The sequence below is a fragment of the Jaculus jaculus genome, chromosome 2, assembly GCF_020740685.1.
Source record: "Jaculus jaculus isolate mJacJac1 chromosome 2, mJacJac1.mat.Y.cur, whole genome shotgun sequence".
Taxonomy (NCBI): domain Eukaryota; kingdom Metazoa; phylum Chordata; class Mammalia; order Rodentia; family Dipodidae; genus Jaculus; species Jaculus jaculus.
The window spans coordinates 174,461,307-174,488,465 of record NC_059103.1 but is presented as its reverse complement, the minus strand read 5'-3'; the positions used below and the strand labels follow the sequence as shown (position 1 = coordinate 174,488,465).

Below are 27,159 nucleotides of genomic sequence, written 5' to 3'. Positions count from 1 at the left end.
AAGTAAACCCTTTTCTCCTATAAGGTGTTTCTGGTCAGTGTTTTTCCCAGCAATGAGAAGGTAACTGCAAAGGCCTAGACTGAGTATTTATTTAAAGTGAAAATAAATATGAGATGGTTAAGTTCTGTTGTCAACTTGATCAGATCAGAGATCAAGTAAGAGACATACCACTTAAGCAGATCTGTGAGGGCATTTCCACAAAGAATTCACAGAAGGAGGAAGTCCTTCCTTTTGAGTGGGTGGCCCTTCTAGTGGAGGGCTGTATATAAAGAAGTCCCAAAAAAAACACAGGGCATTTTATATGGTTGCCTGAGCTACTTGCTGGTGCATACATCTACCCTGTTGCTTCTATTCTACCAGGACTTTGGAACCAGCTTCATCAGCCTTTCAATGTAGATGGAAGACCAGGGGGTCTGCAGAAGCCATTCAGGACTTCAGTGCCAGACTGAGACCATTAATGCATCCAGCCTCATGGACTGAGCAGCTACGGGGTTCTCTGACTCTCCAGCCTGCAGACAGTTATTGTTGGACTGCCTAGCCTGTATCTGTAAGCTAATCTAATAAATCTCCTTCACAATACATATTCACAGGCATGGTAGCAAACACACAAAGGTAGGAGGGATCACTGTGAGTTCAAGGCTACCCTGAAACTACTTAGTAAATTCTAGGTCAGCCTGGGCTAGAGTGGGACCTTACCTCAAAAATAAATAAATAAATAAAATATAATATAATATATATTCATTTATAGGTTCTATTCTCCCAGAAAACTCTAACACAAAATATATTCCTGGGGTTTTTATATCTGATAAAGACAATTTCACCTGGGCTAAATGTTACATAACACTGGCATGAAGATATATGTAACAAATGTAATTAGCATTTCAACTTTGAAACAGTAGAATATTTCACATTATAAAACATCTGTTAAGTATTTTCATTCTAAAATATACTTACTAATTTAAAACTGTATCATAGTATACTGGGTGAGGGGTGGAAATACATGCTGATTTGTTTTCTTGAAAGCAAGATAGGTATAAAGTTGAAAGGCAAGTTTGACTCTCACAATGAAGGCATGGAAAAAAGACACAAAGGTTGGAGAGATGGCTTACTGGTTAAGGCACTTGCCAGCAAAGCTAAAGAACCCAGGTTCGATTAGCCAGATGCACAAGTTGGCACACACATCTACAGTTTGTTTGCACTGGCTAGAGGCCTTGGTATGCCCATTCTCTCTCTTTCCCTATATGTCTATTTCTCATTTTCTCTCTCTGAAATAAATGTATTTTTTAAAAGACCCAAAAACAAAGGAAAAAACAACAACAATGTGATAGAAAATGGAAAATTTCCAAGATTGTCCTATGGCATGGTGGATATGCACTGTTATAGGGAAAGAAGGGTGAGAAATGCAAAAGGGGATAAGTGTAGCAGGTCAGAGTGGAAGAATAGCTGGAGCAGAGCTGAAAAGAAAGCCTCCACTGCTATGGAAGTTCTTGCACACAAGTGTGCCTATACTCTGACCTGCTGAGGAAACTGAAGGACTCAGAACTTAAGTGTCCTTCTAAACCTGACCCGAGGCAAATGCAGTTTGAAGGACAAAGACAGTCTCCCAAGTACCAGCAGCCTTCAGTGTATCATCATCAGAGTTCCATGGTTTCTCAAATAGAAACTGTCTTTATTTTTTAATCCAAAGTTAAATATGTTAGACCTTCAGTATGTAAGAAGCCTTTCAGCAAGCTAGAATTAGGGTATTTTTTAAAAAAAATATTTTACTTATTTATTTATTTGAGAGAAAGAGAATGGGCATGGCAGGGTCTCTAGCTACTGCAAACAATTTCAGACACATGTGCCACTTTGTCCATCTGGATTTATGTGGATATCAAGGAATCAAACATGGGTCCTTCGGCTTTGCTGGCAAGCACCTCAACTACTAAGCCATCTCATTTCTCCAGCTCTGGAATTAGGGTTTTTAATCAGAAATTCCCTTCATATTTTTAAAGTTGCCATAAAATCCAATTTTATTGACATATGAAGAAGATGAAATCTCTCTAGTAACCCAATCACCAGTATACAAAGGGATGTTGATGGAGGATTTTTATATCCATTGACTAGTTTGACATAGAGTTTATATTATTTCTTAAATGTAGATTTCACTTCTCAATACAATGCATCAAGTTTTCCCAAATATGAAATAAATTTGATTTGGTTTAATTACAAAGAAACAAGTTGTCAATTTCTCAAAAATGTCAAACTATACAAATCAAAACTCACAAGTGATGGGAAGTACAGCACAGGTCTTGGTGCTCATGTGTGTGAGTCACACCTTCACTTGCTTGGAAACTGCATAGGTAATCCCGTAAAGAACAAGCATCTTCTCCACAGACCTGACCACTTTGGAGTGTAACTAGAGCTTATATACTTCATTTTCTGCCTCCCTCTACTAGGATATAAGAAATTTTTGCATGTTGTATCTCTAGTGCTTAAAATAGGCCTGGCATAAAGTAAGTGCAGTAGTACTTGTTGACAACTTGCCATTTTCTTACCTTTCCTGTTGCTGTCATCATCCTTGGCTTTGGGCATTCTTAGGGCAACTCATTGAAACTCTTGCTTCTTGCTTAACTTTCTGACAACCAATCCCTAATCTACTTTGGCTACCTGTAATTGTGGTGAAGGAATCCTGCCACTGTCTTAAGAGCACACGATCTTCAAAAATCAACTCAGGCATCCTGCCTTTGATCTTGAAAGCTTTCATCCTTGCAGCTTGTTTATCCATTATGCCTCTAAAAAAAAACCTCACTGCGATCTCCTGTATCTGTTTCCATGAAAGATTTCATTTCTCTACTTCACCCCACATCTACTTAGACATTTAAGGGCAGTCCTTCCCCTCCACATATCCTTTCTTTACATTCCATCTGTATGATAAAACCCAGTCACAGATAAACCCAACTCTGCTTTCTCTGGACTTAGCCCCAGGCATCCCACCACTGTTGCAGAATATCTCAACAAGTCACTGTCCAGTACAAATTCAGATCACCCAAGCCTCTCCTGTCTAATCCTACCTATCAGTTCTCAAATTCACATCCTTCCTTCCCAGATGCTCAAAAGGACATTGACTCCTACTACTATTTCACAATGGAAATAGAAACCCACAGGTAGGATTCTTAAAAGAACCTTTACACCCTTACAGATGTTTGTAGCCATCCTGTCCTCCATCCTACCATTATGATGAAAACTCCTTGTAGCCACAGCCGCACATTACCTGTGATTGGGATCCTACTGCCCACAAAAACTTCTGATTCTCTCTCCTACTCTGCATACCCCAGCCTTTTTTTTTCTTTTTTATTCCTGGCATTTCTTAAAGGAGTCATGACTGTCCTTTTCCTTTATTGCCCCACTGTATTCATCTGATAAAACCCCTACCACAGATAATCTCAACCACTGATTTTCTCTGTACTTTGCTACTCTCACATTAAAATAAAATCTTCTGAGCTTTCCTTTGGCTGCCATATCTCTTCCTCTGTTTTATCACCAAATTTTCTGAGCATGTGTCCTGTTTTACTTTATACTTACTCCATCACCACTATAGCCTATCCTTCACCACCACTCCGGTGAAAAGGTAAAAGTACTGGACACTTCTCTCCCTTCAATATCCTTTCCCCTTCTGGACACACATGTTCCAGTTTCCTTATTAGTTCAACAAATGAATGATACCTTGCCAAAAGGAATTTAAATAGCAAAGGGATGAACAGTCAGAAGCAGCTAAGGGCCTATATCTTCTTTCACTCCTACTTACTGCAAAGTAATACTTACTGGAAAAGGGAATGGTCTACATTCCTCAGGTGACTGTCAAGGACAGTTGCCCCAAACCCCTAATGACAATGTGAATGAATGGCTCTACACAGAAACCATTCTTGTCTTAATATATTCAGGGATCTCATTGCTTTTAGGATGAAAACATTCAAGATGGACTCCAGAACAGTCTGACTGCTGCTCATCTCTCCTTCCATATCTTGCACGAGAGTCTTTCTTGACTCTAATCACTACAACTATATTGGCCTAATGTTTTTTCTGAGTGTTGGGATTATTGGCATGTACCACCATGCTTAGCTTTTTTTTTTTTTTTTTTTTTTTTTTTTTTCTTTTTCAAGGTAGGGTCTCACTCTAGCCCAGGCTGACCTGGAATTCACTATGGAGTCTCAGGGTGGCCTCGAACTCATGGCGATCCTCATACCTCTGCCTCCCAAGTGCTGGGATTAAAGGCATGCGCCACCATGCCCGGCCATGCTTAGCTTTTCATAGGCATTATAATTCTCCACTACGTCAAACTTTCCTGTCACAAAGTCTCTTAACAAGCTATTCCTATCACCCAGAATGTTCTTCCCCTCCTCTCCCACTGCCTAGTTACTTCATACTTTATCTTAACTTTCTTTCTATCTTTATTTATTTTTGAGACAAGGTCTCATGTACCCCAGGCTAGCCTTGAACTGTCTATATAGCTGAGGATGACCTTAAACTTTGAGTCCTTCTGCCTCCATCTCCTGATTTTTGGATTATCGATGTGCATCACCATTCCCCCTATGCAGTGGTGGGAACTGAACCCAGGGCTTCATGCATGATAGATAAGCACTCTACCAACTGAGCTACATACCTAGCCTCCAAGTCATCTCCTTCTTGATCCCTCAATTTAGGTCAAAGATATCAACACATATTCTCACAAAACTATATACATCTCCTTTGCTGTATCTACCACAGTCATAATTTTGTGTTTACTGGCATACTTATTTGATTATTCTGTCCTTCCCACCTCACTGTCAGTGCCCTGAGAGCAGCAACTGAATTTGTTTATTGCTAATCATTATGTCTGCACCACTGTACCCAACATATTATTAAACATTTGTAGAATAAAAAAGTAGAAGTCTATCACTATCATTATGGAAAACTACCAGTACTAAAACACCATTAGTATTCACTAAAAGTGAGAAACATAATTTACCTGTTACATTCAAGTTCTTCAGGCCATCTGATCTCAAATGTATCCATTAATTTTTTGCAATCAGAATATACTTTCTCACACAATTTACGACAAGGTGGGACCACATCAATTTTTTCTGTGCAGGTTGGTACAAAAGCTTGGCAAAGGAATGTTTCAACATCTGGTGAACATTCCAGATTTGCAAGAGGAAGAAAATGCTATTAAGAAAAACAGAAAGATGAGATTAGGAAAAATTTAATAAAAACTGAATGAAATTATTTATTTTGTTTAAAGTATGTAGTTTTTCATTTATGCTCCACAAAGAATCTTTAGTTCTCAATATGACCAAAAATTTGAGTTTATAACTTCATTAGTCTGTTTGTCTTAAGATCCCTTCATATAAGAGGGAAGCTATAACTTATTCAAACATGCATTTCTTAGAAGACATATTCCAGTGAGACCACTTTTCATAGTCAACACACTATTCAACTCAAACACTGACTCAGTGGTTCTAGACTCTTCCCCAGCACTCCTTATGGTCTTACAAGTTTTTCTGTCTTGCTGTCTGTTCCTTTTCTGATTCTCTCATTGCCTGATTGATTCTAAGCATGGAAATGTTCCAGAGCTCAGTTATTTAGCCACTGGGGAACCCACCAGCCCCCATATGTCCTGTGAACTCCAGATTTCAATGAACACCTGTTTCCTGGACAACTCTATTTGGCTGTCAACAGGCATCTCACACCCATCACAACTCAGCCTCACTGCATTCCTATCCCCTAAAGATTCTTCAATCTTCCACATTTCAGTAAAAGATACCACCATTCTAGGTACTCAGAGCCCAAAATGTCAAGATTCATTCTTTATTTCTCTCGCTTTTCACATCATGTCCAGTCCATCAACAAATTTTACTGGCTTTCCTTTCAAAACGTGTTCCAAATTTGACTATTTCTCACTATTACCACCCAGTCTAAGCCATTATGTCCTTGTCATGGACTACTGAAAAAGCCTCCTCCTTCTATGGTCTAAATTCCACTCATGCTAATCTTACAGTCAACTGTCCATATCAATCCCAATCCCTACCAGTGTGATTCTGTAAAATCTAAGGTTGTCTTTGTTCAAAGACTGTAATGGAACACATGCCAAAGTTTTTATCAACTCCTATGAGGTCTCAAATTTCCTGGATCTTAGCTGTGGCCCCAGATTTATTTCTTTTAATCATTGTTTATCTTGTCCATTCCATCACCATAAAATGGCCTTTTGCTTCCTTTTATTTCATATGTGTTTCTACCCTCAGAATCTGCTTTATTTATTAATTTTTTTTTGAGGTAGTGTCTTACTCTAGCCCAGGCTGACCCAGAATTCACATGTAGTCTCAGGATGGCCTCAAACTCGCAATGACCCTCCTACCTCTACCTCATGAGAGCTGGGATTAAAGGTATGTGCCATCATGCCTGGCCTGCCTCAGAATCTTTTTTCTTTTTTTAATTAGTTATTTGGGGCTGGAGAGATGGCTTAGTGGTTAAGGTGCTTGCCTGCAAAGCCAAAGGACCCAGATTCCATTCCTCAGGACTCACATAAGCCAGATGCACAAAGTGGTGCATGCATCTGGAGTTTGTTTGCAGCAGCTAGAGGCCCTGGCACACCCATTCTCTCCTTCTCTCTCTCTCCACTTCTTTTTCAAATAAATAAAATTTTAAAAGTTTTGAAAAAATATTTATTTGTATGAGTATATGTGTGTGTGTGTGTGTGTGTGTGTGTGTGTGTGTGTGTACACCATGGCCTCCTGCTGCTGCAAATGAACACTATACACTTGTACCATTTTTTGTGTCTGGATTCCATGGGCAGCTTGGTAACTGAACCTGAGCTGGCAGGCTTTGCAACTGAGCACCTGTAATCACTGAACCATCTTCCCAGACCTCAGAATCTCTGCATCTACAGCTTTCTCCAATTTTTCTGTCAGATACTGACATACTTTTTGACTTTATTTGGTTATCTGCTCAACTGTCACCTTGGAAGGGCATTCTCTGTCTACCCTATCTAAAATGTCATTTCCCATTTCATCACTGTAGTTTTCCCTTGCAAACATATAACATTTCATTCTATATTATTTATTTCTTAATTTCTACCTTCAATATTAGGAGAGATTTCATAAGGGAAAGAGTCTGTCAATTCCATTTACTACCCAATCTCCAGAGTCAACAGTGACTGCTTACTCAGTAATTTCTCTACAAATACTTACTGAATAAGCAAATACCTGTTGTTGCAGTTAGCTTTGCATTGCTGGGACAAACAACTGACCAGAAGCAGCTTGTGGGAGGTGAGGGTTTATTTTGGCTTACAGGCTTGAGGTTACGCTCCATGATGGCAGGGGAAAGGATGGCACGAGCAGAGGGTGGACATCACCTCTGCTACAGCAGGTGGACAACAGCGGCGGAAGGGTGAGCCAAACACTGACAAGGGGAAAATGGCTATAATATCCATAAGCCCACCCCCCAATAATACACTTCCTCCAGAAGGATCCAATTCCCAAACTGATACCAGTTGGGGACCAAGCATTCAGAACACATGAGTTTATGGGGGACATGTAATTCAAACTACCACATCTATGTAAAGGATGAGTCAATGTTAAAAAAAAAAAAGTAGGCCAATAAAAAATTTCAGAACATCAAGACAAATGAAAACAATCAGAGCTGGGCTGGAGAGATGGCTTAGTAGTTAAGCACCTATCCATGAAGCGTAAGGACCCCGGTTTGAGGTTTGATTTCCCAGGACCCACGTTAGCCAGATGCACAAGGGGGCACACATGTCTGGAGTTCATTAGCCGTGGCTGGAGGCCCTGGCATGCCCATTCTCTATCTGCCTCTTTCTTTCTCTGTCTGTCACTCTCAAATAAATAAAAATGAACAAAAAAATTTTTAAAAATCATAACTATTCCAACGAGGGGAAGAACACAGGCAAAGGATATAAATTCTAAATGCTCGAAATCAGATGTTAAAAGGCAATGAAGCACTAACTCTACAATGCAAAGCAAAGTTACTTTCAATCTAGACCCCAACCATTCATTTAGGTTAGGGTAAAATATTCATATTTTTGGCCCTCAGAAGACAAAAAAAAACCTTTCAAATTAAAAACTAGAGGATGTCAAATTCCTTGCTCAGCTTTTTTTTTTTTTCCCTCAGTTTTTCAAGGTCTCACTCTAGCCCAGGCTGACCTGGAATTCACTATGGAGTCTCATGGTAGCCTTGAACTCATGGTGATCCTCCTACCTCTGCCTCCCAAGTGCTGGGATCAAAGGTGTGTGACACCACGCCTGGCAAAGATGAACATACAAAAGGATATTATGAATATACCAGGAAGAAAAATATAAGCTGCACGATTTAGCTGGTCCAATAATGGAGAATAGACAGAGGAATTCCAAGCAGGACAGCTACCAAGCTAGTCCAGAAAACAATCGGAGAATACTTGTAGGAGGACAGATAACTGAAGGAAAGCTCTCCAAAGGATAGAAGTGGAGGACTAGAATCAACAGGTAATACCGTATTTGGAGAATCTGGGAAAACTGCTGCTAGGTATCTGACAAGTTTACTAAGACATGTGAAAAAGCCAGCCATATGCACACACAGCAAAGGAACTAGGGAAAATTCAACTGCTGCATTGGCAAAGAAATATGGGGACCAATATATTACTTGAGTCAGCAATGTATAACATTTAATATTCCTAGTAATGTTAACACTGACTTTAGATTTAGATAAAAATTATTATTAGGAAGTTGGGGAAAGAAGTAAAATGGTAAAATAAGAAAAATGAATCAGCTAATGTAATAGAAGAGAATGGACAGATATTGCTTAACATTCAGAAGTGGTGAATCAAATAAGAGTAAGCATATCAGATAGAACATTGCCTACACAGCCGAAGTACAATTAATGTTCAAAGTGGCTGCCCTGGGGAGCAAGCTTGGGATAGGGGTAGAAAAGGGTAGGCAAGGAGTGCTGATGCTCTGTTAAGAGTTGTAGTATTGAGTTTTCCCAGCTTTATTCAGATATACTTGGTATTTGAATCCAATATATATAAAGCATAGAGCATTATAAGCTTTAAAGCCAATACTATAACTTCAGTAAATATATTCATTACCACCAAAAGTTTCATCATATTCCTTTGTATTCTCTTTTCCTCCTTTTCCTTCCTCCCTTTGACTTCCTCTTCCATCTCTTGAGTAATTTTTCCCTGCGAAAATACTGACCTGAGGTCATCACAGAATGATATTTTCTATAATTTTTTTTTTGTTTGTTTGTTTTCTGAGGTAGGAGCTCACTCTAGCTCAGGGTGACCTGGAATTCACTATGTAGTCTCAGGGTGGCATCAAACTCACAGCAATTCTCCTACGTCTGCCTCCCAAGTGCTAGTATTAAAGGTGTGCACCACCACACCTGGCTTTATAATTTTATGTAAGTGGATTAACGTATGTTTTCTTTTTGTTGCTTAGCTTTTTGAACCCAGAATCACTATTTTGAGATACATTCATATTGTTTATCATAAAGTAGCCCATTTCCTTTAATTGTTCTAGCATCCAACTGTATTGTTATATTATCATTTCTCTATCCATTACTGCTGTGGACAGATTCAAGTGCCATTGGTTATGAGTGTGGAATAATTACTAGCAGGCAGTTCAACAAAGCTACAATGGTAAGAGACTTTAGTTTTCAGATATGGATTTAAAAGTCATAAATATAAAAATTGTTAAGTGACTTGGGTATGGTGGCACAGCACTCAGGAGGCAGAAGTAGGAGATCTGCTGTTAGTTCAAGCCCACCCTGAGACTACATAGTGAATTCTAGGTCAGCCTGGGCTAGAGTAAGACCCTACCTTGAAAAACAAAAACAAAAACAAAAACCTTCTCAAACCCACAGCTGTATCTAAAACAACAAGGGCTAGAGAGATAATTTAGTAGTTAAGGCACTTGCCTGCGAAGCCTAAAGACCCAGGTTTGACTCCCCAGTACCCACATAAGCCAGATATACATAGTAGTGTATGCATCTAGAGTTTTTTTGCAATGGCTAGAGGTCCTGACATGCCTATGCTCTTTCTCTCTCTTTATCTGCCTCTTTTTTTTTCTCTCCCTCTCAAATAAATAAAAATATTTAAAAACTAAATTTAAAAACCCATCCAATCTAACTCATCTAAGACTGAGATACTTTGAGGCCAAAATGGAGTGCAGAGCACGACCTGCTTCAAAATTCATTAACAGCATATACATAACCTATATGCCAACAATTAGAGGATAATAGTTTTAGAGGATTCTGATCCCACAGAAATTTCATCTGTCCTCGTAATGGGGCAAAATGACTAAGCAAAGACTGGGTCACCACAGTAGGTGTTCTGTGTCTCTCTCATCTAAATGATGCTAGGAGAGCTGACCTGCCCCTTCCTGTGCTTTGTTTTTACCTAAGAGGATTAGATGGAGAGCAAAGTACTTCCCTCAGTTTCTTTCACCTGTAGAGGGGGATGCCCTATGTTAGTATTCTTTAGGACTGAGATAGGCGGAGGAGGCACAAACAACTAGAATACTTATTTATTTACTACTCCCAACAAGCCCAGTTCCTAAATTTTCAAATTTCTAGGAATCAGATTATTTGGTGAAAAGCAGGAAAAAAGTACTGAGTTCTAACTCAGTAGCCCTTTTGCAATAGCCATGATAAGGACTAATTCAGTTTGTGACAGGCGTAAAGAAAACATTATTATACAGTTTTGCTATACAGTTTTCTAATAAGGCAAGTACAGCAAGTCAAGTCATTTCAATGTTTAATTCTTCTGGAGTACCAATGCTGATTAATCCAGTGATGCTCACGTTCATTCACAGAGTAGATGATAAATCAAATGCTGAAAACTCAAAACAAGCCAGGCGTGGTGGCACACGCCTGCCTTTAATCCCAGCACTCGGGAGGCAGAGGTAGGAGGATCACTGTGAGTTCAAGGCCGCCATGAGACTACATAATGAATTTCAGGACAGCCTGGACTAGAGTGAGACTTTACCTTGGCGGGGGGGTGGGGGAGTGGGGAACAAAACAAAACACCTCTGAAGACCACACAGGTAAATTGAAAGAGGTGGAAGACAACAATAGTAGTTGGACTGTCACTTAAATCCAGCAGATAGTTGTTTAGAAATATGTATTCAGAATTGTCAGATAAATAATATTTGTGTGTGTGTGTGTGTGTGTGTATATATATATATATATATATATATATATATATATATATATATATAATATTTTACAGGAAAAGAGAATTTCACATTTTGTATAAAAATCTCTACCAAACCTTATGTTTTTGCATTTTAATTTACACACTGAAAACACTGAAAGACAAAGAAAATAAAACTTTGGGTCAGAGCCAGTCGGGCTATGAACTTCCAAGTTGTGTTGCAGACTAGTAGCCAAAGAACTTTAGCCTTAGAGGGATCTGAGGGGACCCTAAGTCAATTATTTTCAAAGCGTCTGTGTACGTACTCATCTTGACAAAAATACAAAAAAAAAATTCCTTTAAATGAGAAGCTACAAAGAAGCCTGATATATTAAATAATCAAAAGTACAGCTACTCTGGCTGAAAAGGAAGCGCTCCCTGCTGAGAAGCCTCTAGAAGTTCCCTTTCACTACCAGTGACCTCAAAGCACCCCAAAGAGATCACAGATTGAAAACCACTGTCCTAAACCAAACATCAGACTACAAGGGAGAACTCTGGTGCCAGTTTTTTTTTTTTTAATTGGAAATTATTACTGAAATTCCAAAATCAACAGTGGGATTAGAATCAAGATGTTCTTGACCCAATGCTACTTTTACCAATATTACAACTACTGTAAACTAAGCCCTGTGCCTTTTCATGTGCCATTTCCCTTCACAACAATCCTGTGAGACAGACCTTGAAGATGAGGTTTCTAGGCTCTGAGAAGCTAAGCAACTTTGTGTAGTGACAAAAGTAGGGAGTAGCAGAAGTAGGCTATGACTTGGGAACATATGACTCCCGAGTATGTCCTACTGAACCTTTTACAATGCTACACCGAACTCTCCTTGAACTGCAAGACAGGCAAAAATTCCAATAGGATGAAAGGAAGAAAGATATCAAAAGAGTATTAGAGATGTTCATGCAAGCAGCTCTCCAGTTTGAAAAAGCAGAAGTTCACAGGCAGGTCACATCAAAGACTATACAACCTCAATCAAGATGTTATGCTTACCTTGGGAAGCACAGAATGGTATGCACACAGCAACAAGAAATAGCACTTTAAATAATAATAGGTCTGCCTATTGTTGATCTCAACACATTAATCAGATGAAAACACAAAATGATATGAAAATAGTTTCCCAGTCTTCTGAAATAAAAATCTTGTAAGAATCAATATTTTTTCTACAGTGTCTAAGTACTATATTGAAACCTTTAGATGCAAAGATTACTTACCTGACTCACTGTGATGTAATTTTGAGTGTGTGCATGTACATGTGTGTGTGTTTGTGTACATGCAGGTGTGTAGAGGCCAGAGAGCAACCTTGGGTGTCATTCCTCTCAAGTACTATCCATCTTTATTTCTGTACTTATGTGTGCATACATGTGTGTATTTGCATGTGTAGGCATGTATGTGTGCATGCATGCACATGAAAGTATATATAAAAAAAGTATATAAAAGGACAACCTAAGGTGTGGTTCCTCAAGAATGCCATCTGGTCCAATTAGCTAACATCAAGAAACAAAATGACAAGAAATGCTGGCAAGGGTATGGGGAAAGACCAACCCTTATTCACATTTGCTGGGACTTCAAATTGGCACAGCCACTGTGGAAATCACTGTGGAGGTTTCTCAAAAAGCTGCAAATAGAACCACCATATGACCCAGCTCTATCACTCCTGGGCAAAGATTCTAAAGACTCTATTATCTACGATGGAGACAGTGCTCATCCATGCTTATGGCTGCTCTATTCACCACAGACAGCACATGGAATCAGCCTAGATGTCCAAGATCTGATGAACAGATAATGAAGACATGATATACACACACAATGAAATTTTATTCAGCTGCAAAGAAAAATGAAAATATGAAACTTTCAGAAAAATAGATAGATTTGAAAAGACTGTATTAAGTGAAGTAACCCAGCTTAGAAAGCCAAATACTGCATGTTTTCACTTACATGCAGATCATAGCTTTTAATTGTAGGGTATGGTGTAAGCTGCAGAGAGCATCAGTAGATGCTGAAGCTCAACATGAGCCATGGGGGTGGGGAAGGGTGAGAGGGCTGAAGGAGAGGGGACAGTAGAACACATGTGATATAAAAGCAGATGGGTAAAATATTGGGGATAGAGGTGGAAGGAAGGAATACTAACAAAAATTAAAGACATGACAAAGCCATATGGAAACTCACTGCTTTGTTACCTAATTAAAAATAGAATTTAATTTTCTTCTTAAAATATTTTTAGAGAGAGACAGAGAAAGAGAGAGAGAGAGAGAGAGAGAGAGAGAGAGAGAGAGTCTAGGCATGCAGGATATCTGGCCACTACAAGTCTTGTAGTGATTTACATAAGTGTTGGAACTGAACCAGGGCCAACAGGCTTTACAAGCAAGTGCCTTTAACTGTTGAGCCATCTTCCCAATGTGAAAATATAATAAAAAAAAAAGAATTTGACTACAAGTCCCCTGTATGGATAGATAATACTGCTTTCAGAAGCTACAAGTTACTTTAGGAAAATCCTAGTGCCAGGGGTGGGATACCTTCCAGTGAGTTGTTATAGGTCAGGAAGGCTCCTGAAGCCCCCCAAAGAGTACAGGCCAATGCTTCTGGTTGTCTACAGAACTAGGTGGTAAGACCCAACAACTGACAAGACAGTACTTGCTTCTGCTGTAGGACATTGAGAAATCATGTGGGAATGGAGCTAGAAGCTTTCTTCTCCCTGCTGGCTAGCTTTCATGGTGCTAGGAGGTTCTATGTAGGCTGCTAGGGGGGAAAACAATTCTCACCAATCTTAGCCAACAGTGGACCCTGTGAGCTACACAATAACAGCCAGGCAGATGTGCTCACTGGTACAGTAACGAAATGACTGTTCTTTGGATAACCAACTTTTTCTGAATGGATCTGATGCCTGCTCCGTGAGAGGAAATTCATGCTTAGAACTGAAATCTAGTCAAAAGCTAGGAAAGTCACAGACCTAAATTGTTGATTGGCTAAATGGATATGTTGTATGACCATCAAATTGCCCTCTAAATATATGTCCATAGATCAGTGCTGCTCTCACCTCTAGTTAGAGAAGTAGCTACCACCAACTTTGCAGATGGTGGTGGCTACTGAAGAGATGCAAAACTCATCCAAGTGCAGAGAATAAGTGACTTTTGAGTGACTGGAGCTAAATGAGACATCTATATCACACCTTTCATGGCTAGGAGAACAATGTAGAAGAGAGGGCAGAAAGAATGTAACAGCCACAGGATGGGGAGAAAAGCCGTAGAACACTGCCACCCAGGCATGGCAGGGCTGTTTTACGTATGATTCACAGTGACCAGCATTACCTGTGCAGGGCCTACACAATACTGAGTCCATCAACATTCTGTCATGGATGATGGAGGAAGCATGAGGCCCTGGAATTACAGACAGTTAAGAGCAGTTGGAGGACTAGGAGACATTTTTTGCAGAGGTACAGCCACTAGTAAGAGCCACACGCTCTATAAATTACCTCCCCCCATGTCCATGCAAGAACCCTAATTAAACTCAGTGGGTTATAACTCCACACAAGAAAAGACAGTATGCTTCCTTTTATTTTAATTTGAGACAGGATTTTGCCAAGACACTAAGGCTGACCTAACTTGCAATCCTACTGCCTCAGTGCACAAAAGAGCTCAGATTAGTGGCCTGTGCCACCAAACATGTCTCCAATCCTCTGGCTATGTTCTTAATAAATTGTTTTTAGCAAAGTTACAAATGGTTATGGTGCTTTCCCACATTTTTTTTAAACTGTAACAAATTGGTACAGCCCTGGTTGGTATCTTGTATGTGGTTCTAATAGTACTAATGCTCTTGTCTCCAAAAAGCAGGCTGGAAAGATGGCTTAGCAGTTAAGAGCTTGCCTGTGAAGCCTAAGGACCCCAGTTAAAGGCTCGATTCCCTAGGACCCATGTTATCCAGATGCACAAGGGGGCGCACGTGTCTGGCCCTGGTATGCCCATTCTTTCTCTCTCTCTCTCTCTCTCTGCCTCTTTCTCTGTTGCTCTCAAATAAAAATAACAACAAAAAAAATTAAAAAGCAGGTACAGTGGCACATCATGGCCAACTTGCCTTAGGAAGCGGTGCTCAAAGAGTAGTTCCAAAATTAACAACTTCAGCAGTATCTAGGAACTTGATAGGAATACAAATTCTCCTTCTCATCCCAGACTTACTGACCTAGGAACTCAGAGATCTAGTTTAATAAGTTATTCAGATGATCCTAACAAGGTCTGAGAACATTTCCCTAGAATAAGGTCAGCTATTCAGCTCCATGTCTCAAATTTACTGCCAAAGGTCCTAAACCGTATTGCCATTACACAGGACATCACACTAGGCCATGCTATTGAGGACACAAAGCTGATGAAGCCATAAACAAGTACCCAAGATGCCACAGTAAGACATGGGTGCAAAGGAGGAGACTATCTCTGCCATGTAAGAGGGACTTTCAACTTTGGTTTTTCCGCCATTTGTTGATGATGACTGAAGACAATGATGGGACATCTTGATACATGAGCCTAAGTTACTTCCCATGAACTAGGTGTCATCAAACTCATGTACTCATGATGTCTCGTGTATCCAATAGCAGCCCATCTTCAAGTGACTAAGCAGATATTATTATTATTATTATTATTATTATTATTATTATTATTTTAAGGCAGGGTCTCATGCTAGCCCAGGCTAACCTGGAACTCACTCTAGCTCAGGCTGGTCCTAAACTCATTGCATCCTCCTACTTCAGCCTCTGAGTGCTGGGATTAAAGGCATGCGCCACCATGCCAGGCAGCTAAACAGATATTAAAACATAGGAAAAAATAGCTCTAGCATATTACTCATGTTCTCAGAATGCCTACTTCTGCCATATTACCAGTCTTCCCTTAAAATACATTAAAGAACTGAGGGTATAGCTCAGTTATAGAGCCTTTGTCTAGCATGCTCAAGGTAATGGGTCAGGCACCAGCACCATAAAGTACATAAATAACAAAAATTGAAGGCTTCATGGAGAGTTCCCTATGACCAAGTAACTGACATGGAATCAATTACAACCTGATTTCTCCAAGATAGCCCAGTGAACTGTTATATGATAATAAATCCATCCAGAGGTGTCTCTACTGGGTAGAATTCCAACCATTATGTCTTGTCCATATTGTCAATAGAAAGATAGTCTGGAATAAGAAGTTACAATGATGAGCTACTACTAGTGACATAACTTTAGAGAAATTTTAAAGAACAAGACTATACTTGGATGGGAGAAAAAAAGAAGAAAATTCTTTTTTGGGGCTACAGGAATGGCATAGCAGTTAAGGCACTTGCCTGCAAAGCCAAAGGACCTAGGCTCAATTCCTCAGGACCCAGGTAAGCCAGATGCACAAGGTAGTACATGTGTCTGGAATTTGTTTGCAGTGGCTAGAGGCCCTGGCATTATTCTATCTGCCTCTTCTATCTCTATCTCCCTCTCAAATAAATAAAATGCTAATAAAAAAATCTTTTTCCAAAAGTTTCCCTTTGGAAATTGGATAAATCTACATGGTATTACAAACTTGGGGCTTCTCAAACTCCTTCTTGCATCCTTGGGCAAGAGTTCTGCATTTCTTCCTCCTCTTAAGTTCTGGGCTTCTTTATTTCTGGGACCCCAATCATGTGCACAGGCTGCACATGCACACAAGATGGTGCACAAGTCTAGAGTTCGACTGCAGTGGCTAGAGGCCCTGGCACACCAATTCTCTCTCTCTCACAAATAAAATAAATAAAAATACGTAAATACTGAAAAGTCTTCCCACATAGTAGTGTGTATCACGGCAACTGTATTATTTTCAATGTATACCAAAAGCTTACTTGTCCTTTGTAATATTGTATTTAGATAAAGGGAAAGTGTCTTGACTACTTCTGGGTCTACAGACTTAAATATAAACAGAAAGGATAACATTTCTCCTAGCTAGACAGAGTTCCTATCCCAGTTCTTATATTAAGAGCCTGTCCACAATGGGACATAATTCTGTGGGACCAAAAGAAGATTATTGTGATTTTTTTCCTTTCCCTAGAATGTAGCATGCAGGTAATGAAACTTTGTTATTCTATTTTGTATATTTGTTGACTATATACCTGAATGTTTCTCAGAATTTTAGCTTTTAAGTTGTAAGATTTCTTTTTTCTTGTTTTGTTTTTCAAGGTAGGGTCTACCTATAGCCCAGGCAACCTGGAATTCACTATGTAGTCTCAGGGTGGCCTCAAGCTCAGTGATCCTCTTTCCTCAGCCTTCTGAGTGCTGGGATTAAAAGCATGTGCTACCACGCCTGGCTTAGATTTTTTTAAAACTTTGTAGATTTTATTAGATTATAGATAGAATTTATGAGAAGGTAAAACAGGTCATGAGTGGGGTCCCAGAAATGAGGAAGCCCACAACTTAAGAGAAGGAAGAAACACAGGACTCTTGCCTAAGAGAAGCTGCAAGTTGTAAACTTTAAACAAACAAACCAAAGATTCTTTACTGGCACATTTTGAAATACCAACCAGTTAACATGTAGATTTATCCAATTTCCAAAGGAAAACTCTTTTGGAAAAAGATTTTTTTAAACATTTTATTTATTTGAGAGGGAGACAGAGAGGAAGAGGCAGACAGAATCATGCCAGTCGAACTCCAGACACGTGCACCATCTTGTGCGCATGTGCAGCCTTGTGCTCACGCGTCACCTTGTGCATCTGGCTTACATGGGACCTGGGGAGTCAAATCTGGGTCCTCAGGCTTCACAGGCAAGTGCCTTAACTGCTAAACATCTCTTTAGCCCTTCGGTATTTAATTTTATATGATCAATATCGTATTTGTGGGTTAGCTATAGCCATTTTATTTAGTATACCCTGAAAAACAAAGAGGCTAATCACATTAAATACCTACTCTCCTTACAAATTGGAGTGCAAGGATTGAGAATAAGGAAGAGAGGTGGTAAGTGATAGCAGGGTAGGGTCTATTGTATTTTTCTAAAAGTAAAAATATTGTCCAAGGGCCTCTTGCCACTGTAACTGAGCACTAGGTGCCCGCATCACTTTCTGTGTCTGGATTGTCAGTGGGTGAGGAGTTAAACCTGGTTTGGCAGGCTTTGTAAGCAAGTGCTTTTGACCACTAAGCTATCTTTCCATCAACCCCCACCTTTAAAAATATATATTTATTTATTTATTCACTGTGTGTGTGTGTGTGTGTGTGTGTGTGTGTGTGAATGTGTCTGCTCCAGGGTCTCTTGCTGCTGCAAATGAATGCTATACATGTGTGCCATTTTTTGTGTATGGCTTCATATAGGTGCTGGAGGATCAAACCTGGCAGGCAGACTTTGCAAGCAAGTAAATTTATCCATCTCCCTAGCCTTCCCAAGATGCAAATATTTATCACACTACACAACAGTAATCAATTTTTCTTGGAAGTCTGTTGATCCAGTATTTGTCCTTTCCATTATTTTTAATTGAGCAGAAACACTTTAATAATACATACTAGCAGGTAGAAAGGAAAAGTTTTTATAGCTTACTTCCTTTAGTCTGCTTAAAAGTAGAATGGCCACATGCTGTTCCAAACACAATACATGACTCTAATTCTGCCTAGATCTCAATAACGGGCATTCAAAAAGGAAAATACAATATTCCTGTTTCCATTTTCCCTAGACCAGCTTTAGTCTTTCTGGATGAAATCAGTCTCTCAGGGGAGATCAACCTCACAATTTGAGAAACAATGCTCTGTCTAGATAGGAAACAAATGAACACAATGGAAAACCAGCAGCCATTTGTTTTTCCACTTGGAGAGTTAGACTGTCCAACATCCTTTTCATTACAAAGCCAAATTACTAATCAGTCACAAATTAACTTTGTAAAACAAATGGATTTAGGATTAGATAATCAAATAAGGAAAATACTAAAGACCTTTTTTTTATTATTTATTTAGGAAAGACAGAAAAAGAGAGAGAGAGAAGAATAATGAGTACAAGCATTCCAGTGCCTCCTGCCATTTCAAATGAACCCCAGACACATGCACCACTTTGTGCATTTGGCTTTATGTAGCTATTGAGGAATCAAACCAGGGCTGTGAGGCTTTGTCTTTAACCACTGAGCCATCTCTCCAGACAAGCAATTTCTGAAGCAAGATTAAAAATTCTGATATCTCCAGATCCCTTTGGTTGTGGTAAATTTAACTAAAAATTTCACATGGGCATGGGGAAATGGCTTAGTCAGTAAAAGCACTTGAAATTCAGGTGTGAGGACTTGAGTTTGGAAATGTTGGGCATGACAACTTATGCCTGTAATCTCAGCCCCAAGCACTGGGACAGGAACTCTGTTCCTATCTGCCAGACTCCCGGGAGAAATGTTATCCTTTCTGTTTATGTTTAGGTCAGCCTTTATTCTGAGACACTTTCAAGAGCTTTAAGGTTCACCCTCTAAAATGTGTTTTTTTCCCATGTATCAGTGCTGCATCTCTCACTGAGATGCAGATGGCAGTGACTACTGGGGAAACTCAGAGGACTGAGAACATGGGACTGCCCAGTGCTCAGCACTAAATGAGACATCATATTCTACCTCCAAGGCTCAGGGAACACTGCAGAAAGGGGAGCAGAAAGGATGTAAGAGCCAAAAGGTAGTGAGGAATACTTTGTGACACTATCCTCTGGACATGAAATGACCATTGCATTCATGACCTCAAGACCTGCATAATATAGAGCTTATCAATATATCTTTTATGACACAGACAGAAGTGGCATGCCAGGGCCTCCAGCCACTGCAATTGAACTCCAGAAGCATGTGCCACCTTGTGTGCATGCACAACCTTGCGCAAGCATCACCTTGGCTTATGTGGGATCTGGAGAGTCGAACCTGGGTCCTTAGGCTTCACAGTCAAGCGCCTTGACTGCTAAGCCATCTCTCCAGCCCTAAATCTATCAATATTTTAACATGAATGATGGAGAGCAAAAAAAGAGAGGAAAAAAATTAAAACAGAGTATGGGTTAGGGAGATGGCTCAGCAGTCAAGAGCACTTCTTGTGAAGCATGAAGGCCTGAGGAGGTCCCAGACAGACTGTTCCAGTTAGATGCCTAGGACCCACATAAACAGCTGGGTGTGACCACACATTTCTGTACTTCGTGTCCAAAGGTGAGCAGAGACCCAAGAATCTCCAGAGCTCCTGGAGCTTCCTCCCAATTAACGAGCTGTCAGGATGCTGGAAAGACCTATGTAGCCCTCAGCCTTTGTGAGGAAAATAAGTCATCAATGGTCTTAACCAGCAATGGACCCTGCAAGTTCATGCCTAGTCAGCCAGGCAAAATGTACCAGCTGGTGCAAAGGTGGCAATATCTGTTTTGGGGGAAACCAACTGCTCTCTAATTGGATTTGAGGCCCTCTCCATGGGAGGGAATTCATGAGGAGTACTGAAAACCCAGTCAAAAGCCTATAGCTGACAAGGTCATGAGCCCTAAGGGGGAAACTACTACTGTTGTCTGGTTAAATTAATATATTATGACCACCAAACTGCCCTCTAAACACTTATGTTAATGCCCATATAATAATGCTATACTTGGTTAGAGAAGCTTCTCTTTTCAGATGAAAGTAACCACTGGGGTGATTAAAAAATAGCCAAAGTGTTGAGAAGGGACAGTGGAGTGTGCAGCACTAAGACATCATTATCATACCCTCTAAGGGACCATCACAGAAGAGGTGTTGGAAAGAATATAAGAGCCAAAGGAAGGGTAGGACTGCTTACAATACTGATATCCAGACACGAAGTACCCTTGATATTCAAGACCTCACAGTGGCTAATGTTACCTACACAAGGTATAATAGGATGAAAACAATGATGGTATCAAGCCAGGCATGGTGGCACACACCTTTAATCCCAGTGCTTGGGAGGCAGAGGTAGGAGGATCACCATGAGTTTGAGGCCACCCTGAGACTATGTAGTGAATTCCAGGTCAGCATGGACTAGTGTGAGAACCTATCTCAAAAAACCAAAAAAAAAAAAAAAAAGAAAAAAAAAGAAAGAAAGAAAGAAAAAGAAGATGACATCAAAATAGAAGAGAAACTAGTTGGAAAAAAAGTAGGGATTCAGTGGAGGGGGAATTAGGGACTCTTTGGAGAAGATATAAAACACATTTTTAGTAAAAGCCACAGTACACGCAATTATAATCAAGTACTTGGTGGACAATCAACTTAAGTACTAAAGTATAATGCTTGAAAATAATCTGAAACATAGTTTATAATCCAATGACCAAATCAAAAGGTGAGTTCCTTTACTTCTATAAAAACAGAAGCCAACTTCCTTAAAAAATTAAGTTCCTTACAGAAATCCTAACAAATATATGTGGAGCTGATATGGCAAGGAAAATAGACATTAACTGATACATCTTGTTAGTATGAAGTTCTAGCGAAAAAAAAGATGATATGTAAAACATCTAAAAAATAGGGCTAGAGAGATGGCTTAGTGGTGAAGGCACTTGCCTGCAAAGCCAAAGGACCCAAGGTTCAATTCCTCAGGAATCATGTAAGCACAAGATGGCACATGCTTCTGGAGTTCATTTGCAGCAGCTGGAGGCCTTGATATGCCCTTTCTCTCTCTCTCTCACTGTCTCTCTGCCTCTTTCTCTCTCTCTCAAATAAATAAAAATAAATGTTTAAAAAAATCTAAAAATAGCAGAATGTCCTTCACATGGACAATGTAGTGAATAGAGATGAAAAATAAGAATTAGAAGAAAAATTCTCTTTGCTGGTCTATTAGGATGGGACATTTTTTTTTCAGCTTTTTAAAAACTTTTATATATTTTTTTCTCAATATATTTTATTTACTTATTTGAGAGAGAGAATAGGTGCACCTGGGCCTCCAGCCACTGCAAACAAACTCCAGATGCATGTGCCTCCTTGTGCATCTGGCTTATGCTAAACCACCTCTCCAGCCCTTTTCTTTTTCCAGCTTTTATTGAGCATCCACCATGAACAGAGGCACTGTACAAGGCACTAGGGTTAGAGATGAATTAATACCATCGAACCTTCAATAAGCTTACAATTCAGAGGCAATAACTGCAGTAAGAAATGTTGAAAGTATGAAGCATTATAAGTATGCAGTGAACTGGCCTATTCATTATGATTGGGGGAGAAATGAAAGCAGGCCTTACGCAAAACACTTATTTCTTTAACTGAGATCTGAAGGACTTGAGTGAGTTGAGAAACCAGCAGATTCACTGGAGCACACAATGAGCAAAGTTGGTACAGACATGAAAGTCATGTGGGTATGAGTTCTATCAGAACGCCCATCAGAAGCAAACTCTGATGCAGAGTGCACAGTGCGGGAAGGCAGGGTCCAGCATGAGGAGCCTCAGGTATCGCTCTAGAATAAAGCTTTATGTCTCAGGTTTCAAGAACATAGTGGAGTATATGAATATGAATATGGATTGTGTAGATTTGCATTTTTAATAACAATCACTTTGGCATCACAAAAGAGACTAGAAAGCAAAGATCTTTTTTAAAATATATAGTTTTTTCCTCCTCCCCACTTGTTTACTCTTTGAGACAGTTGTCTTACTGTCTACCTAAACTGACCTCAAACTTGTGATTCTCTTGCCTTAGCTTCCTAAACACTAAGATTATAGGTCTGTCACCATGCCTAGCAGAATTTTATTTTTGATTTAAGAAGACAACGAAATCAAGACACGGATGAAATGAATAAAGGCAGATAAAGTTGAGCAGAGGTTTAAAAAAACTGGTTCAGTTTTTATCTAATTGTAGTCTTCAAGGAAGTAGAAAAGATGAAAGTGTACATATTGCATGCTGTATATTAGGAAATATTTCCATGTTTAACCAGTAATGTCAAGTGCAATAAAAAAACACACACAACAGTTAGAGACACTGCGCACCATGTAGACAGTGAAAACTGAGTCACATGTAGTGCTCAATCCAGGGACAAAGTGTGTGTTCTCTGGGCTTCAGTCTCTTCACTTGTATGAGGGGCTCAGAAGCTCTTAATCTGAACCAGAAATAAAATTATTTCAATATATTTTTCAGTATGTTTTCTTTTATAATACTACTCATTCTCATTTTACAGATTCTTTTATACTGAGAAAGAATTACTAGCATCCAAATGGCTAAGAAGCTCTGCATGATCTTTAGGGTCAAATTATAGAACTGTCAGTCCAATATGAAAATTAAAGGAAGCTGGGCGTGGTGGCACATGCCTTTAGTCCCAGCACTCCACTGGGGAGGCAGAGGTAAGAGTATCACCCTGAGTTCAAGGCCACCCTGACACTACTTAGTCAATTTCAGGTCAGCCTGGGCTACAGCAGAACGCTACCTCAAAAAATCAAAACAATAAAATAAAATAAAGGAGAATGCTGCTGGCTAAGACAACTAGGAATGGGAAGGTAGGAAAACCAGACACTATAGGGGTTAAGTCTGACTCAGGTTCATGGGGGCGGGGTGTTTATTGTTTGTCGATTTCAATGCATCTTTTCCTTTTATAGGCTTGGATTAATGCTAGTATCACTGCTACTCAACTGCTTTGTTCTTTTGTATCCTTAGCCTCCTGAAGGATATTTTACAGAAAAGAAGTCTTTATGAGTAAACGCTATAAGAATGTTTAATGTGTGAAGATTATACAAGGATGAAAAAAAAATTCCTTTTTGATAATGTCCAGACACACAGCTACCTAGGAAAGCAGCTAGATAAATAAATAAAAAATAATAATAGCTTTTTAAGATAGAAAAGAAACAACTGGCTTTGAAAAGACATGTGTGCAACAGAAACCAGTTGTCACTGTCTTAAAATTATAGGCCTTTTAAATTAGCAGGGATGCACATCTCTCTACCTTTATACTGGCATTCTATAAGGAACTTGATCAAGTCTAAGTTATGAATTCAAACTTAAAACATATGTAGACACAATGCAGAAAGAAAATCAGATTAAAATGCTACAAGAACATTACTGAGATGTGTTATACAACATAATTATCATCAGAGAAAATGTGAATGAATGATGCAATTATTGCCTGAAGGCATTCCCCTCCACACGCTTTATGGTCTCACTGCATCATTTGTTTAGGGGCCAAAATATCTTACAGGGCCTGGAATGTGGCTCAGTGAGAGAGCACTTACCTAACAAGTAAGAGGCCTTCATTCTCAGTACCCGCTCCCCTCCAAAAAGAGAAAAGGAGATCATGCAATGGTTTGAAAAACTACTGAAAGATTACAATATAATTTGTAACATGTTTTAAAATTACATCTACTTAGCCTTTAAAAACTTTCCTGTCCTAGACATGAGCCTACAATGAGGTAGTCAAACAGCTATTCAATTAAACAAAAGACTTTCAAAGCTGCAAAATCAAGTGCAGTCAGCTTTTAAAAATAGTGTCTGTATTAAATTTGTGGGGGCCAGTTGTCTCATAAAAATAGCTTGAGGAACAACCTTTAATGTCCTCAGTTTTTCTAGAGAAAGATTACAAAAAAACACTTTAGTCTTTTTTCCTTCATGAAACTTATCAACCTAACAGATCTGTATGGCAGGGCAGGTTCCTGTCTCTACAGGTAACTCTTTCTTCCCACACCTCCCTAGCAATTTGCATATCTCTAAACCAGAGACAGGTAACTGAGGCACCTAAGGCAATCTTTAGTGTCACTCCACTTCTCACCTGATGTGTGGAGCTTCTCTGAACAAGAATCTTATAAAGAATATTTAAGTGCTATGCTTAAAAATGATCACTTTTTAGTAAAACACTACCTTTACCCCCAACGTATTCCAATAGTTTATTTGCTTAGGATAAGCTGAGCCAAGTAAACTTTTAAAAGAACAGTAAATTTCTTTTTCAAAAAATGCAGTGTGCCGGGCATGGTGGTGCATGACTTTAATCCCAGCACTCGGGAGGCAGAGGAAGGAGGATTGCCATGAGTTCGAGGCCATCATGAGACTACATAGTGAATTCCAGGCCTGCCTGGGCAGGAGTGAGACCCTGACTCGAAACCCCCCCCCCAAAAAAGCAGTGAACTTTAAAATAAAACAGCAAATTTCTTCAAATTTTAGTACATTGCAATATAGATTATTATTAGTCAATCAGGGAAAAAATCAGAATTCACCTTTCTAAAGAATCCACCAGCCAGCCATGGTGATAAATGCTGGCAGGAGGTGCTGAAGAATTGGAGAGGCAGAAGGAGCAGGAGTTTGAGGCTAGCCTGGGCTACACATTTTGCAGGGCATGGTGGCACACACCTTTAATCCCAGCATTCGGGAGGCAGAGGTAGGAGGATCAATGTAAGTTTGAAGCCACCCTGAGACTACATAGTAAATTCCAGGTCAGGGCTGGAGGGATGGCTTAGTGGTTAAGGTGTTTGCCTGTCAATTCCAGGTCAGCCTCAGCTAAAGGGAGACCCTATCTGGGTGTGTGTGTGGGCGGGGGGCGGATCAACTATACATAATTAAGAAAAGCAAACTATCTTCTAAGAGCAAGATATTTAGGAATCATTTGTAACCATATTTATTTATTTGAGAGCGACAGACACAGAGAGAAAGAGAGAGAGAGAGAGAGAGAATGGGCACGCCAGGGCTTCCAGCCTCTGCGAACGAACTCCAGACGCGTGGGACCCCTTGTGCATCTGGCTAACGTGGGACCTGGGGAACCGAGCCTCGAACCGGGGTCCTTCGGCTTCACAGGCAAGCGCTTAACCGCTAAGCCATCTCTCCAGCCCACCATATTTTATTATAAAACAAACCTTACATTAAACAAATTCACTGAAGATGGACTCAAATACACACAAAATATGTCAATAGGGGGATTTAATTTTCAAAAGAATTTTTCAGAACATGACTTGTGCAAAACTTAAAGAACTCCTTTTATGTTTAAAGGTTAAAGCCATACTTACAGTTTATTCTAGAACAAAGTATGAACCATTTTTCAATAAAGGCATGAAGAACTACTCACCTTCATTTCCACAGCAGCAGCACCCTGGTCATAATGACCCATTAGATTAGGAAAAAATGTCATGTTGTAGTCCATTTTCATACATCTGGGAACAGTAATTGGTTCACAGGTGAACAGACTGTGCCCCCTTATCAAGGGCAGAAAAATACACAGCAACAAAATTGGGGACCTCTTTTCCATTTTCTTCAAATTCTTGGTTTTACCACATGGCTTGGATTAAGCTTAAACTCCTTTCATCCTCAGAAGATTCTCACCCAAAGGCAATTTGTTCTGACTCTTCATTTAATTATTTTACCATTGTGAAGGCAGTTGCTTTCCAGAAAATGAGTTCTGGGTCAATCGCTGTAAAAACAACCTAGAGTGTTTTATCAGCAATATTTTGTCACAAAAATCAAAAGCAAGTCCAATTTCATTTGAGGTAACTGACATTGGCCAAAATGATGGAAAATTCCACCCAAGCAAGATACTCTCACCTACTTTAGCACAGAATATATCCTTTTGCTAAGGAAGCCTCATCTCTAGGGAACTGCTGATGGAAGGAAGGGTTGTACTGCAAGGGGGCGCAGGGTAAAAAAATGGGGGCACAGGATGAGTGAGATAGAAGGATTAAAAGAAATGCTGGTAGTTACAAATAAACTAAAACGGACCCAACATAAGTATAAAATCCAAAGACCCCTTGGGGCATCTTATTACACGCCAAGACAACTGAGGCCAGGAGAGCAAGAATCCTTAAAGACCCAAAGAGGTTTTCAACTTTTAGGACTGAAAAGCACTCTTGTCGGAGTATACTTTTCCCGTGTGTTGCTTGGTTGTTTTTTTTTCCCCATGGGCGAGCGAGGGAGACTTTCAGGATTCGGCCCGTGGAGGGACACGGCTAGTTCTCACGAGCTGAGGGGGTGGGCTGCGCTGAAGAAGGCAGCGTGGAGATAAAGCGGACAAACGCGGCCGGGGCGGGTGCGGAGACCCCTAGGTCCCCCCTTCTCCGACCGCTCCTCCGACGCCCGGGGTCCCGCGCCGCACCCACCTCCAAGGCCAAGTTCC

The 27,159-nt window shown here is 39.9% G+C and overlaps 1 protein-coding gene across 4 annotated transcripts in view; it reads right to left on the bottom strand.

Moving 5' to 3' along the window:
• The window catches only part of Fzd6 (frizzled class receptor 6), a 44,279-nt gene that overhangs the window by 16,418 nt on the left and 702 nt on the right, over positions 1-27,159 (bottom strand). For 3 of the 4 annotated variants that reach the window (XM_045143988.1, XM_045143989.1, XM_045143987.1), the window contains exons 2-3: positions 26,119-26,460; positions 4,988-5,184 (exon numbers count right to left, since the gene is read on the bottom strand). In XM_045143988.1, coding sequence (XP_044999923.1) covers positions 4,988-5,184; positions 26,119-26,298 — 377 coding nt within the window. In that variant the 5' untranslated portion in view covers positions 26,299-26,460. Of the gene's footprint in view, positions 1-4,987; positions 5,185-26,118; positions 26,473-27,159 lie in introns of those variants that run through there. The other variant, XM_004663022.2, reaches the window with a different exon arrangement.